Source organism: Lonchura striata, chromosome 16 (genome assembly GCF_046129695.1).
Source record: "Lonchura striata isolate bLonStr1 chromosome 16, bLonStr1.mat, whole genome shotgun sequence".
Taxonomy (NCBI): Eukaryota; Metazoa; Chordata; class Aves; order Passeriformes; family Estrildidae; genus Lonchura; species Lonchura striata.
In genome coordinates, this window is record NC_134618.1 from 7,849,266 (window position 1) to 7,864,613 (window position 15,348).

At 43.0% G+C, this 15,348-nt stretch overlaps 1 protein-coding gene across 1 annotated transcript; it reads right to left on the minus strand.

Annotated features, from left to right (window-relative positions):
* Positions 1–1,114: 1,114 nt before the first annotated feature.
* SOCS1 (suppressor of cytokine signaling 1) lies at positions 1,115–3,667 on the minus strand. Its single transcript, XM_021537997.3, has 2 exons — positions 3,645–3,667; positions 1,115–1,855 (listed from the first exon to the last, which is right to left on the minus strand). Exon 2 carries the CDS (start codon positions 1,778–1,780, stop codon positions 1,157–1,159), a length of 624 nt encoding a protein of 207 aa, XP_021393672.1. The 5' UTR covers positions 1,781–1,855; positions 3,645–3,667; the 3' UTR covers positions 1,115–1,156.
* Positions 3,668–15,348: the final 11,681 nt, after the last annotated feature.

The following is a 15,348-nucleotide window of genomic DNA, read 5'->3' on the forward strand; positions in this document are numbered from 1 at the left end:
AGAATCACTTTCTCATAATGCAGGTGACACTTTGCCAAATCTGGCATTTCAGGTCATTCACAGCTGCAGTTTCTGGGGGCACTGTTTTTGTGTTTCATGAGCAGATGGAAACAGAACAGTTAATGTAGTTTAACTTTCTCTGAATGCAGCTTAGCCACTAAAAATTACAGCTGCAAATGTAGAGGCTGATGTTCTCTGGATCCTGTCACGGAGCTACGTCATAGACTCTTTTAACATGCCAAACTCTGCTCTGTAGATCAGGAGGAATTTAAGATGAAAAACATCTTTTTTATGTCTAAGGATGTCTGCACCTTTGCCATTTGTGTATGCAAATTTTCAAAGGGAACTAAGCTATCCTTTCCCCAGTGCACCACAATGTTACAGCATTCACAGACTTCAAAAGTATGTGAAGAGCATTTTTGGACAGTTTTATTTTTTCCCACTGAGGTTCTTGGGGTTTGGTTATGTCAGACAGCAACATTTTCTAGCTTAGGGTTTTGCACCTTTCCACAGAAATAAGACAAACCAGTGTTGGTGGAGTTTGCTCAGACAACAGTTTGATTTGCTGTGTCAAAAACTATGCATCACTGCAGCCTTAATACTTTGTCCCTGCTCTCATGGATTTAGGAGAGAGGTGGATTCCTGGGCAGATTCACCCTGAGTATATTTTCTACTTGCTTGCCCTTTTTTGTTGTAGGCTTTTGCAAGCAGGAATCCTCTGCCTGCTGGACCAGCACTAAGACAGACTAATTTGCTAGGGCAAAGAAGCTGGACCTGGGGAGACCTGTCTGCACTTACACACTCAATTAAGCAGTTAGTCTGCCAGCAGGATAGGTGCCAGAGCCTTTAAAACTACAAACAGAGATGCTATTTTTTTAAAAACCATGACAATAAAGTTTATTATGTTAATATCATTAAAAATATTATAAAATAGTAAAATATTCTGCTTGGCAGAAAAATTATGCCAGGGTTTTAAAACCCCAGGTTTGTGCAAACAGTTTTTGTAAACATAAGAAGTCAAGTGTTCAGGTTCCATCACAAAATACAGTAAACTGCTACAAAAATAAGTTTGCTCACTGTCAAACATATTTAAAAACCCAGGAAGATGGATTTCGTTACACATGTCTAATGTGTCCCTATACAGTTAATGCTGCACTTATATCTGAAATGGGAAGGATTTCAGGTAGTCCTTTAAAACAGGATTGAGTGGGATCTGATTTAAGTTCTCTCTTCCAAAAGTCTTCACGATGCTTTTCCGGCAGAGCTCCTGCAGTGGCTGCACCCGGACCTTGCGAAGGGGGGCAACCAGTACCTTCCTAGGGGAGCTTAGGTAATGTTCCAGCAGCTTAAAAAGACAGTCAAAACTCTCTTTGCTGCCATCCAGGCTGAAACGCCCGGTCTGAAAGTTAATCCGGATACTGGTGGGTCCAGTTGCAGTCTTAACACTGATGGCAAAGAAGCAATTCTTTTGTGTGCTGTCCCTGATGAGGAAGGTGCCCTCGGGCTCAGACTTCAGCTTCTCGTGGGCAGCACTGACAGTCAGAGGCCCCCAGTAGAAGCCACAGGCATCCAGCAGGCTGCTGGCTCGAGTGATGCTACTGAAATCCGCTTGGGAGCGAAAGGTTCGGAAGTGTGTGTTGCCCTGTGCCTGCACAGTGCCGGGCCGGCCGGGGCCCTGGAAGCCTCGTGCCTGTGAGCAATCCCGTGCCGGAGGGTCAAGAAGTCTTCTTGGGTCTGCTCCAAGTGCATTATCTGCTGACACCTTGCTGTGCGCTACCATCCTACAGCCGAGAGCAGCGGATGCGGTCTTCCATAGCGTCAGCGGCTACGGCAGGGCGGCCTTCCAGCAGCTACTCTGAAATGCCAAGGAGAGACCGTGTGAGATCGATCCCCAGGGACAGCCGGCGGCAATCGCTGAATGACCAGCTCTTCCATTGATACACCTCCCACCCATTATAAAATAATAAAATATTCATTTTCCAGTTTACACCAGGCAAACAACTGCTCTCTTTTGGACGAGATTAGCAGCCTATCACTATGTCAAACTCCAAAGCATCAAAAATATTTAGCAAGGATCATTAAGAGCTACAGGAGATAATAAGTTTCCCTGCCACGAGCCCTTTCAGGGCCTAGAAACTCAAATGACTTCTCAATGAGAAGTCATCTCATGGACACCCTCTCCCATTCTCAAGTTTTTAAGGAGCAAATCAGGAAGGTTTTACAACTGAATTACTATTTTTTCTGCCTTCCCAACTACAATGTCAGAACTCAGGACACAATGTTGTTATTTGGTACATGCATTGTATGAAAAAAGAGAAAGTGGATGAAGTCTGTGTTCTTAGATAATTGGGGAAGAGAGTGAGGTGAGATGAGGTTCCATCGTATGGCTGAGGTGTAACTTGGAGGGGCAGCCTGTAACACGGTCAATTTACACAGTAATCCTAAAACTTCTTTCCCCTCTCCTGTTAACCTGAGGCTCAGCCATAAAAGGCCATTTCCATTCTCCCAAGTTTCCCTTGGGACAGCAATGCTACAACCTACTAGCTTATACAAATCAACCTCTGTGAACCCTTAAACCATTACTCCAGTCTCTCTCTCTTTTTTGTATCACATGCACTTTAAGTGGCCCAATCTAAATTGCTTCCTATTGATATATCTTTCAACATGAGGGACTAAATTCATCCCTCGTGTTACTTCAAAGGAATTAGCAGTGCTGCACCAGGAATGAGTTTGGCCTGAAATGTCTGCCTCTGACAGTGTGGTTCAATACATCTCCGCTGGCTGCCTTGACCTTACTGGCAAGCATAGATTTTAGGATTTATCCCTATAGTCAGATATAGATCTGCAGCAGCAGCTTGTTGAGAAACCTTGAAGGATTCTCAGAAATGAATCCCTCAGCTGTCTCACAGTTCAGGGTAACATGCTAATGAGGATTTCTAAGAAAGCATGCCGCTGGATTCCTGTCTGTGCTAATTTAACAACTTGATGTTTAGTTTCATTTAGGTCATATTACTTCCTCAAGCACCTACGAGGGTTATAAAATCCTTTCGCTGGTAAGTAACAGGCTGAAAGTAGCATTGGGCTTGTTTTGCACAGGAGGAAATTGATGCCAGTTTTTCCAATTACTGAGCCAGGATTATCGCTCAGTATTTAAAGTTAAAAATTCAGTTTCAGGACACCCTGGGGAGAAATAAGCACTAAGCCCGCGATCTAAAAATCAAAGGGCTCCGTAGCAGAAGCCGTAGGGAGCCAAGCGAGAGTTTGCAGTGCCTTTCCGAAGCGCACAGAGCAAACGGGGAACACGCCAGTCTTTGGAGCCCGAAAGGCAGGGCAGGGATCTGGGACAAGGGTGTCACGAGTGCGGCGGAGCGGAGACTTCTGCGTATTCCCTTTAGTGCTTGTCCCACTGTTTTACACCAGGCACGACAGGTCTGTCTGAGCACGGACACCGAGCCAAAAAGGGAGGGGAAAAATGTGTTTTAAAAAAGCAATAAATTAAAGGGCAAAGACTCCCGAAGCCGCCACGCTCTTGGCACAGCTGGCAGGACTCCTCCGGAATTGAGCTCATCGGGCTGTGGCGCCCGAGCCCTCTCGGTACACGTCGCGGTTGGCGCGGACCCCCCGGGGCAGACACCCTCCCTTACCTCGGGGTGCCGCGGGTGGGGGCCGTCCCCGGAGCGCAGCAGACGCTGCCAGTCCCAGTCCTGCTGCTAGTCCTGGTCCTGGCCCCGGAGGCCGGTCGGGCATCCTCCGGCGGGGGCCCTGCCTGGCGCCGCGGCGAGCCGGGGCTGCCGCGGGGCGGGCGGGCGAGCGACTCCTGCAGCGCTCCCGGCCCCTCCAGCGCTCTGTGGCCGCGCATCGCCCCGGCTTTTTATTTAGCGCGGCGGAGCTCCGCTCGGCTCCTCCCCGCCTTCTCGGAAACCATGTGGCCCACGTTCACTTTCGCTTTCCCAAAGGCTTGGTGGCCCTGAGCCAGCAGTAGCACCGCTTCCCTGAGAACGCCCAGCGGGCTCCTTGCCCCGCCGCTGGGGATGCTCTTCAACCTCTCTTCTTCTATCCGACTACATCTGGGTTTACTTTTTTTTTTTTTTTTTTTTTTTTTTTTTTCCCCCGGACAGCCCCTTTGGAGCAGGCGGTGGCCGCGGGCAGAGTCGAGAGGTGCTGCGGGGGAAATCCGAGCACGAAAGTCCTCTGAGGCCCCAGGGAGTCCAGGGGACACTAGAGGTAGGTGATGGAAGAGGCTCTGATGGAAGCTACCTCAAAACGTGGGGGGGAAATGGCAAGAAAAGCAAGCAAGCAACAACTGTGGGGTGTTTAACATGAAAATAGCTGCTCTTCTCAGAGCTAACAGGTAAGCATGGACAGAAGAGGTAAGAGGACTTAATGTATAACTTAAAGAAAGGACAAAATATTAGGCCAATAATCTCAAAGTACAAAAAGCATTCATAGAAGCTTATGATCCTTCCACTGAGAAGACTGTAAAGATGCTACACTGAGGTTTGAGTTCTTAAAGCAGAATTTCCCTGGGGTTTTCTCCAGAGTAATCAGAATTAAAAGTAGCTGTTCAAATCCCAGCTATATTTATAACCTTGCCAGCAGCCAGTGCAGGAGACTTGGAATGCTCTCCTGCTCGCCCAGAAGGAGATTTGAAACCTCAAATACCACACACGTATCTTATGTGCTCCCTTAAGCAGGCCCAGTAAAGTGTGCTTTCTTCCAAAGAGGATGTTTCTTAATTAACCACCATGTTTTAGAGGCCAAGAAGTTTCCAAGTAGTTAACATGATGTTTTGTGGCAATGCAAAGGAAATGTCTCTGTCAAGTGATTAAGGGGAGACAGGATGGCAATGCCTTGTGAGTTGTCCTTTGGGATGAAATTGAGGAAATGTATTTCTTGCTTTGAGACTAAATATTCTTTTCAAAATCCAGTGTGATCACAGACTGGCATAACCTGATGGCAATACAGCGCCTTACAGTGATGTGCAGCCAGTGTACAATAGGTGAATCTTGAAATTTCTGATGATGTTTTAGCCACCAAAATTTACTGCTTATGTTCTGTCATGCAAGAGCATAGTTGCCATGAATTTGGAGAAGCAGTGTGCCATTAATTTTAAGTCCTTGCACAGAGACTCACTTTATGCTCAGACACCTCTCTCAAGTTTTGAGCATCAGAGCTTTAGTCAAGATTTGGCATAATCTGCTGGAGGAAGTTCATTTGCTTTACTGTATAAAGTAAAAGCATGAAGGACTGGTGAAACTGAAACTTCCCTTAGAATATGAACATGCAATATTGCCACTCTTTGGCATAGTGTGCTCCATGCAGGAGTAGATTCCATGGCTGGTTTGGATATGGCACTGTTGTTGTTCACACAGGTACTACAGCCAGGCCTTACCCTTAAAAGCTTAAAGTCTACTTTGGCAAGACAAAGTCCCCTTCCTCCCCACACTCTTCAAAGAAAAGGGTTTTGAAGTGCTTAACTCTGTCAAGATAAGGTAAATAAAACCAAAAGTACAGCTCAGATTATTTTAACTCCTCCCCCAGCCCCCGGGGTGTCCAGCGAGCGAGCTCCCTGCTGCTGCAGCGTGTCCTGCTGCTGTGGCTTCTAGGGGCAGAGCACTTCATGGCTGCAATGCAACACATTGGGATGCGAGTTTCTCACATGAGACAGAGTTGGCTGAAGGTTGCTGTAGATGTGCCAGGAAAGCTGTTTCACTCTCATGTAATTTTTAATTTTGTAAGATCACAGGGGAAAGAAAGATCCTGCAGGTGCATATGCAGTCTGCCATGGACTGAGTAGTGCAGCTGACAAAGTGTCCATCCAATAAGTCGTGTTCATTGAGCAGGAATGTGGTAATAATATCCAGTTGCAAAGCTTCAGAGCTTGGCAAGGCTGAAATGGGTAGGTGAACTCCCATTTGCAGAGGAGAGTGATGGAGTGAACCTGCCAGCTTGGACACCAGAAGCCAAATGTGTCAGGCTGCTGCTTATGGAGTTTGACACCATCCCTATGTGAACCATAGTGTAAGTGCTCCGTGAAGTGCCTTAGAAAGGCTTGCCCAGGAGAAATGGGCTTCAGCTGTAGTGTGCAAAGATTTGCATAGTGAATGAAGTTTCTGTGATAGGAGTTGAGGGTTTAGATGTGAGGGTTCCACAAATTGAGATTTCTTGGGAAATCTTCAGTTTTACCCACTCATGTTTTGGTTTTGCATCTCTCCATTCCCATCTTTCCGTTTCCCTTGCTTTAACCCCGCGGCAGTGTGTGCCTTGGGAGGGGCTCCGTGCCAGCGGCATCCCACAGGTTGCGGTCACGGTACCCAGCAGAGGGCAGTACCGAAAGGGGAACCTGGGCCAAGCTGCTGGACAGAGCATCTGGGGGAGCATCTCTGGATAAAGGACTGAAGGTGAAAGCACTGCTGCCAGTCCAGGTGATTCTGACCCATGCTCAGAAAGAACCAAAATCTGGAAAGAAAATTATTGGGAGACATTACCCCATTTTCCTTTCTCCCTTGTTTCTAGAGCAGGAAAGTAAATGCTTTTGCTCTGAAAGTTCATATCAGTAAACCTCCAAAAGTTAGGATAAAGAAGAAACTCAGCTTTAGTTAAAAATTAAAATCCTTAGCCCTATTTTTTAAACATTGTTTTGAAAAATGACAGAAAATTCAGAGGAATTTCTGGGCATTTGTGCAGCAGGAGCATGGCTTACTGGCTAGAAACAGGACAAAGGTGACAGGGAATCTGTTTAGAAAGCCCTGGGAATAGGGATGCCAGGTAAGGTCTACCAGAAGGCAGGAAGAGAAAAGACATGGTGCTGAAGATGATTCTGGAGGTGGGGAGTACTGTTTCTGTTGGGAATACATGAGACATTTGCCTGTTGGTTAGTTTTCCAAACCCCACACTCTTAGCCAAACTAACAGCAGAATAATGCAGGCAGATGTGCTCCAAGCCTTTCCTCACCCACTGAAACCACCAGGAGGGATGAGGTTGTGATACCATGTGTGGTATTCCCCAGTATAAATTCCATTATGGGGCATTCCACACTGCTGAATTCATCTCCACTGCAGGGACAGTCCTCTGGGGGGGAAAAAAAAATCAGAAAACCTGAAAGGCTTAGGAAACCAGCAGGCACTCCCCATTTTAGCTTTTTCCTAGCTTTTGAGTCTGGAAGGAGATACTGATTCTGTTATGAGTCTGGATTAATGGATAGGCCAATGTGTCTGTGGGACAGCATGTTGTTTAGAGTTTGGTACAGTAAGTGCATGATCAGTATGGAAATTAATATACAATTGCTATTTTCTTGCCAAAATTGTTCAGTAAATAGTGTAATATTTGACTATTTGTCTTTTGTCTTGTGCTGATACTGTACATGATAGCTCTTACATGAAGATGCTCAGTATCTAAACTGATCAAATCACCAGCATCATCTTTAGCAAAGGGGAACTGAAGCACCAAGAGATTCAGTGATTTGCCTGAAGTCAGAGAGTGAGATAGTCTGCAGAAGGGCTAGGAATGGAACATAATTCAGGTCTTCACAGCCCTATACTAGAAACTTAACCACAATACCATCCTTCCTGTTTTAGTGGGTTTTGTTTTCTTCTCCAGAATCTGAATTTTCATTTAAACGAAACCCTTGAAATCGGAATTCTTTGATTTTACAAGTAAGTTAGACACCACAGTCTGTGAGTCTGCTTTCAGATGCACTGAAACCAGCAGCACTGAGCCAAGTGTGAACCTGTCACCCACTTTGACAAAGTATTTGGGTTAGAGTTTGATGCGTTTAAACAGGACGTGTCCAAGAGATGCAGCTATTGTGACATTGCCTCACACATTTCCATTCCCATACTATCCAATCAATCATTTTCTAAGTTAACAGGTAATAAAGGGGGCCTGATAAATACAGCTCATCTTCTTATCCTTTTAGTCAACTCTTCCAGGTAAAACAGCTACAGATGTGACTCACTTTACACTGGTATTAGTTATCATGCTAGGTATCACAGAAGAACAATGTGTGTCTGGCCAGGCTGTCAGTCCCTCAGCAAATTCGTCATTATGCCAAGAACAAAATACATTTTGAGGATGTCACCAATTTGTTATCAAGCTTTGATAAGCATTTACCTAGACAAGGGCAAGCCACTTGGTACAGCAATAATTAATACTGTCTGAACTGAAATTTGTGCTGTTCTGCAGAGAATGTGCAAGTCAGATCCCATCCAGATGGGATGGATGAGAACAATTAGTGGTTTTGTCTTGTAAAAAGGATGTGCACATGTGTGCTGGCTAGAATGGAGAACTCTGAGGTTTGGAAATTAAACAAATTAAGCTTACTTGTGGACTAAGGCTGAGTAAGAGCTAAGCCTCTCTGTCCCTTAAGTTCCTTTGAATAGTCCATGTTGTCTGAAATATTTCACTTTAAGAGATGTAAACTGCTATTTTTCAAGTAAGCAATAAATTAACTGCCTGAGGCTATGAGGAAAGTTTCTTTCCCAGCTGGCTATTCTGGAATTGTTTATTTTGCATTATGTTAATTACTTTTTCAGGGTAGTTAATGCTGGTTTCCTTGAGCCCAGACTAAATGGATCCTGTCTGATGTTCAGTGGAAGTTCCTTGTTGATATTAACTAAGTCAAATCAAGATTCACATCAGTCTCAGGAATTCATATGCTGAGAACTTAACCACATGAAGATGTGGTTTGAGTTTTCTGCATTTCAGTAGTTTAGACATCCTTCTTCATAATTAGTTGAGTCGGGGGAAAAAAAAGGGAAAGTCTCAAATTGTTGGTAAAAATATTGTGAAAGGGCAGCCTGCTTTGTGATTTTTTTTCATCCAAATGACAAATTTATCTTACTGGATTATGCGTAAGTGTGTCTGTATGTGCATACTCCACAATTGAAGGAACTTTGGATCCCTAAAAATAATGGTGGTGCTAATTGAAGAGGTAGCAGGGTGCTGTTCAGGGAACTGCAGCAATAAATACTGGACTGGACATGTTAAAGCAGAAGCACATGAAGCTAGTTTGGCTTCCAGGTACATCTGCTGGACTACAGAGCTTTCAGTGCTGGCTAAAGGAACACATTTTATTCTTGGGCATAATCAACACATGGGGAAATTTTTACGGTTGGGGTGAGGTAAAGGAAATTATTCAAGTGTTCCCTCATCTTTTTCAGTCCACAGAAACTGAATAAAAGTCATTCTTAATATAGTCAAATTAATCCAAATCTCAATTCCATTTCTTTGAACGTAGAGAGATTCTACAGTCCAGATTAAAAAGAAAAAGGTTGTCTTGTTCTTAAAGTGAATAAAGACTGATATGGTGCTGTTACAAGAGGCAGAATTAGCCCATGGGAAGTTGAGAAATGAGAAGGTGATGGCAAAGTAGTGTTTTGCAGCATCAGCCAGATCCAGGTGGACAACTCACTGGGGCACTTTCAGATTATTTGGTTGGATTTTTAAAACTTGAAGCCATCAAGCCTGGAAGACTAAATCTGAATAATCACTGTTAATACTCAGAGAAAAGATCTTCCATGGGCATGATATGCTGACCTCTGTATTCCTACTGTGATTGTGATCTACCTTCATTGACAGATTTTTTTTACAGTTGCAGTCAAATCCCAAATCATAAACCACCAAACTCTTCTGATGATGGAATACATTTGGTTCTGCAGTATCTAATAACTCCTATATCAAACAAACAGAAACTACTGAATGTGCACCTTTTATTCTACTGTACAGATTGGTCTAATATAGATTTTATTATTGGCTTACACTCTTCAAAGTATTGAGAAATTATCCAGATTTCTCTTCCTCCTCTGTCCCTGGAGAAACGATAAGTCCTGATAGGTGGGTCAATAGTTTTCTTCAGAGTATAAATATGAATTCCTCATTTGCCAAGAAACGAAAAGGAAAAAAAAACCACCATAATTGCTGTTGTGGAAAAAGAATTGGATTTTTTTTCTTCAGACATTTTCCCTCTCCAGATTTATTGCCAACCTCAGCCAATTTTACATGTGAACTCAACAAGCTGAGTGCAAAATGTATTAGCTTCACCATGTTCCAGCTCCAGGAAAATTTCTAGGAATCAGGAAAATAAGCTGACATTTTCTGATGAAAGATAAAAAAAAGTCATTTAAATGTAGAATTTTTGGCATCTGATGTTAAAGAAACATCATCCAATGATATTAATGAAGCATTTTCTAATTTTAGAAATATCTTTATAAGTTATATGCAGACCTCACCACACATACTTTTGGATTAATTAAGAAGAAATATTATGTTATCTAAAATAAGTGTAGCTTAGCATGCAGGCCTTGATGTCCTCTATCAGTAAATTAGATAATTAAGAATATGAAAGTGGGAAGAGTGCCCAGGCTGGAGAATTTTCTGCAGGAGTTCTGGAGAGATCTGATGGAGTTGCTCTTATAGGGAAGGTTTCTGTCTGTGGCGACTCACTTTTCCAGGACCACTTTGTCCCCTGAGAGTGCAAGAAGTCCTACTGTCCCTTGTTAAACTGGAAGTGGGTGCTGTGCTGTATTTCAGCTGCAGATCTATTTCCATTCACAGTAACATCACAAGAAAATACTGGCAAAATTTCTGGTAATGAGTCTAGAGGAAGCCTTACCTTTAATCACATTAATTGAACTGAGCTTGCCAAGGCAACCTTTTAAAACTTACTGGACATATGGGTAGTGACCTGTGATGCCTGAAACCACCAGTGATTTTAATACACCTTTACTGACAGAAAAGCCTTCTGGAAAGGTAACTGGAGCTGTTCTTACAGAACAGTTTAAATTTGTACTTCTCCTTAGTTCTTTGCTCCAGCTGCCCTGTGCTGTCTCTGTCTTATACCACTGGAGTATGGACTGAGTTACCTCTCAGTTTTTGCAGCAGTACCAAAACTGTGTCCGTGACCTTCGGGATTTACTTCTAAACAAAATGATCTGTATATTGCTGACACTGCAGTTTCATCCAACATCAATTCATACAGCCTGCAGGTAGCTGCTGATTTAGTCCATATCTAATATGAAGTTCTATAATTAGATGTCTCTAATCACCAGTTTAGTTGTGTCATAAGTCATAAAGAAAAAGCAGATACATTTCTTCCTATGCCAAGTGTTGGGGCCTTTTCCCTCAAGAGCTTTTATAGGCAAATAGATACAATGAAGCACCTACTGCAGTACCAGCAAGAAATACCAGTAAATGTATGAATGTAAATTTAATGTAAATTTAAATACTGTGCTCTCTCTCATGACTTCCCATATAAATAGGTTTATATACTCTCTACCTGGGTCTGTATGAAAAGTTAAATTACTAACAGGGAGTAGTTTTTGCAGTTAGACTCTTTGTAATCCTCATACATTGCTGTCCTTAACCTTGGCAAAGGTGGAGCAGCTACAGACAAGGTCCTACATATCCTGAGAGGTTTGCTGAGCTTCAGAAGCCATCCAGACACCCAGAATTTCTGGCTACATTAAAAATGCCCCAGTATCTTCCCAAGTCCATGCTCAGAGTCTGTGCTCTGGTCAGGAGGAAATTTCCTCAGGTTTAGATTTTTTTGCTAAAGACTTGGCAGAAGTTTCATCAGAGCACTTCAGAAGATTTCCTGTTCCAGTGTGTATAAACACAGCAACAATAGGACAGTGGCTCTGTTCTTAGGAAGTGTCTCAGAAATTTTTTTCTTTGTTATGCAAGTTGAACATTTTGTTCTGTAGTTAGTGCTGTTGCTTTATTAGGAATGTGATGGATATGCTGTGGCTATAGGAGAAGGCAAATGTGACTTCACGTGCAGGCTTGACTTCTGTATCCAAAATGCTGCCAGTGGCAGTTGGGCAGAGATCTCCAAGCAGATGTTTATAGCGATATGGAAAAACAGGATTGCACCCACAACAGAGCAGTCCTAGCCTTAGATCTACTGCTAAAAATAGCCTATTTTTGAAGAGATTAAGGACAAAGCCATTCTAGATACACTTGCATTATACATTTTGAATTAGCTTAAAGGACACTGCCTAACTCCTCCAGTTTAATTCTGGCTTTTTATTCCTTGCATATTTTATCCTTCCTTTCTTAGTGTCCCATTTTTCCTAGGACAGTCATTGATTGACCATTGGGCCAAGAGATCCCTGCACTGGAGGGTTCCAGGTGTCAGGGCTGGAAAAAGCAGCTTGGCTGGATCAAAAAAGCCCTCACTTCTTGCCTGCTCATGGGCCATACTAGAAACAGCTCACTACTGATAATGGTGCATTGTGTTATTCCAGCAGTAAGTCATAGCATTCCACACTTTTACTTTCTCTGCTTCTAGAAAATTCAATTAAAAACTTGGTCCAACACACGCACACACACACACACACACACACACACACACACACACACACACACACACACAAGAATGCATTTACTCTCAGTGGCTGCATTTACCATCAAAGTTGGTAATGTTTCCTGAAATTGGTTTCTGGTCCCCCGAAAGGCTGTGGGTTTTTCTTCTTCTTTTTTTTTTTTTCTTTTCCTTTCTTTTTTCTTTTTTTTTTTCAAAGTTTAATGTCAGGGAAACTGAACTACATACATGAAACTTTAAAATATCAACTGTGTAGATAAATTGTGGCATCAGGGGCATAACATGTGTGTGACTTGCCTCCAGTTCCATGAATTCCAGTGAATTTCCAGTTTCCACTAGCAGGTGGCAGATAGATCTGAATGTGGCTATTTCCTGTTCATTTTGAACCAACCTGTGGTTGTGATGGTGGGGGAAGAGTAGGAGGGCTGTGATCTGGGGGGAGAGGGAAATACTGGACTGGAGCCTGGGGAGGTGAAACCCATTGGCTGTTAGGGAGTTGCACTCATTGAGTTGTTTCAGGGCACGTATGAATCCTCTTCGTGTGACAGTCCTGCTGCACAAAATGCCAAGAGTGGTACAGCCCGCAGGGCTTTGGCAAACAGATCACTTCTCATGATTCATGCAGCATCCTTCCTCTGCTCTGCCTATGATGATCTCTCAAATGTGACCTTCAAAGGCAGGGCTAAAGCTGAATCTGCATTCAAAAAATGACCCACAAGCAGAGTTTTGTGCAGCATAAAACAGAGAAAGTGATCCTGAGTGTCTGAAGCTGCCAGTGTAGGTTGCCAAAGTAATTCTTGCTGAATTAACTGCATGTTTGTACTGGTTATTTAGAAACAGCTTTAAGAGACGTTCCTCTCTTAATTTCACTCATACCTTAACTTTGAGACACTGACAGTGTCACTGCCAACTTCCCAGAAGTTCTATAGCTGATTCTAATTTACATAAATTATTCTGCATACTGCTATATGCAGACAGAAATGGGTATCTTCTTGGGTTTTGTTTCTTCCCTTACCTCCTCCCAGCCCCCTTCTCAGGGCTGGGGAAATATAACAGATGTTTGTGCAGGCAGCAGCAGATTTGGGAGACTCTGTGCATTTTTCTCCTCTGTGTTTACCATACTGAGGAGCACTCTGTCACTGGAAACAAGTCCTCATCACTGGGGATTTAGTAACCACTCCCCTCTGAAAATGGGATTTCAGTGCAGTCATGAGACTGTGCAGAGAGCCCATCACTCTTCCAGAGAATCTTTACCCCATTTCCTCTTCTGTTCTCCTAATTAGGAGTTTGTACTTCAGTAGAGCACAGCCTTCCTACCATCCTGTACCCTGGTACACACACCACACCAATGGTGCATGGTTACAAAGCCAAGAACTGAAAAACTGGGCAATATCAGATTTATATTTGCATATGCAACCTGAAATCTGCCCACTCACGCCTGTGTGCACTGACTGACACAGGGGTGCTGCAGAAAGGTGTGATCTCAACTCTCACAAAACTAGGACAGAATTGGCAGGAAAGCCAAGGAAGGCCCTGTCTTAATTTTAAGGGCTGGAATTTGCAATTAGGTTTTTAAAATATGGTTTCCTGTAGATAATTCTGTGTTCTACAAAGAAGAAACTTTGCTAGCATTCCAGAACAGTTTTTTTTAATACTTACTGTTGTTTTTTAAAACTTACTGTTGTTTTAATTATGTTAATAGCCAAAAAGATAATGTGCTGCACATGGGAGTGCAGGACTCTCCCAGGTGCTGAATGTGGAAATCACTGAGTTGAAGCAGGATAGTCTGGCAGAACTGAGGTTCCCCCTGCTTTTCTGGATCTTGGAACTCCTGCTTTACTTAAAATTAATCACAAGACACCAGAAGTGTTCTAATTTTTGAGGGTAAGTGCTTTTGTGCTACTGCATCTGTCTGTGCTCACAAGGCACACACTGCCAGTGTGCTGGTTTCTAAACAGAGCTGAGCAATGCAAAGCATCTGTGCAGGTCAGGGATGACTCAAACAAATCTAAGTCGATGGAGAGAAGGCGGCAGAAGGGGTAGTATTTCTTCCGTCTGAAGTGAATGCATTGAAACCTCATGAAAAAACAACACTAAACATATGAGGCCTTTTGGAAAGTGTCTCTGTGTAACTGCATCCACAACATGTAGAATGATAATATCATCTCCCGAGCTGAGTCGAATGGCAGAGCTGCAGGAGAGCTCTAAATAAAGTGGTAGGCGGTTTCCTGCTAAAACTCCCCTGCATGTCCAAGAACCCAGTGTGACTCAGCTGCTGCAGTCACTGGGAACTCAGCACAGACACCCTTTCCTACTTGCGTGGTTTTACTTCTCTTTTTGCACCAAACCAAGAGGGGCTCCATTCATCCCTGGAGGAATTGAATTGACAAATATGACCCATTACTTTTCATCGTCTTAAGCTAATGAGCTCACAGTAGACCCAACAGGACTGTTCAGACTTCTTGTCTGGTTAGCAGTGACCCCACCCACACCTGCAAAATGATGCGTCTGCTTTGATCTTTCACATGAAAGTTCTTAGGACTTATATTCACATATTTTTACTGGGCTTTTTGATGGCCTAAAAATTAAATTTTTCTTGCTTTTATTTCATGTGCAAGAATATCAGAAATTACCTTTTTTGTTCTTTTTTTTTAAGAGTATGTGTGTAAATATGCCAAATAGGAGATAATGATGTATTTATTTATAATGCATTTTCCAATGTACCTGCTGTTCCTTCCAAGAATTAACACCTGTGGAAAGATGAACTGAGCTGGAAGAATCCCATATTAAAGTAACAGTAGTAACAATGTCTAGTAGCTTTTAGATCAGCAGCATTCATTGTCACTTGCACTAGAATATTTTATGTCTGAAGCAGTCAGATGTCACTTTACTCCTCTGGGCTTATGGTTTTGGAACATCCTTTGCCATTGAGATAAAGCTTTCTATGGTCAATTTTGAATTTGTATAGACACAGTTGCCTTTCTATGTGAAAAGTTTTGTACACACACAGCTTTAAACTTGGGGCA

Excerpts from the sequence above, each read along its gene's own strand:
- SOCS1 (XM_021537997.3), bottom strand. The coding sequence starts at position 1,780 with ATGGTAGCGCACAGCAAGGTGTCAGCAGATAATGCACTTGGAGCAGAC.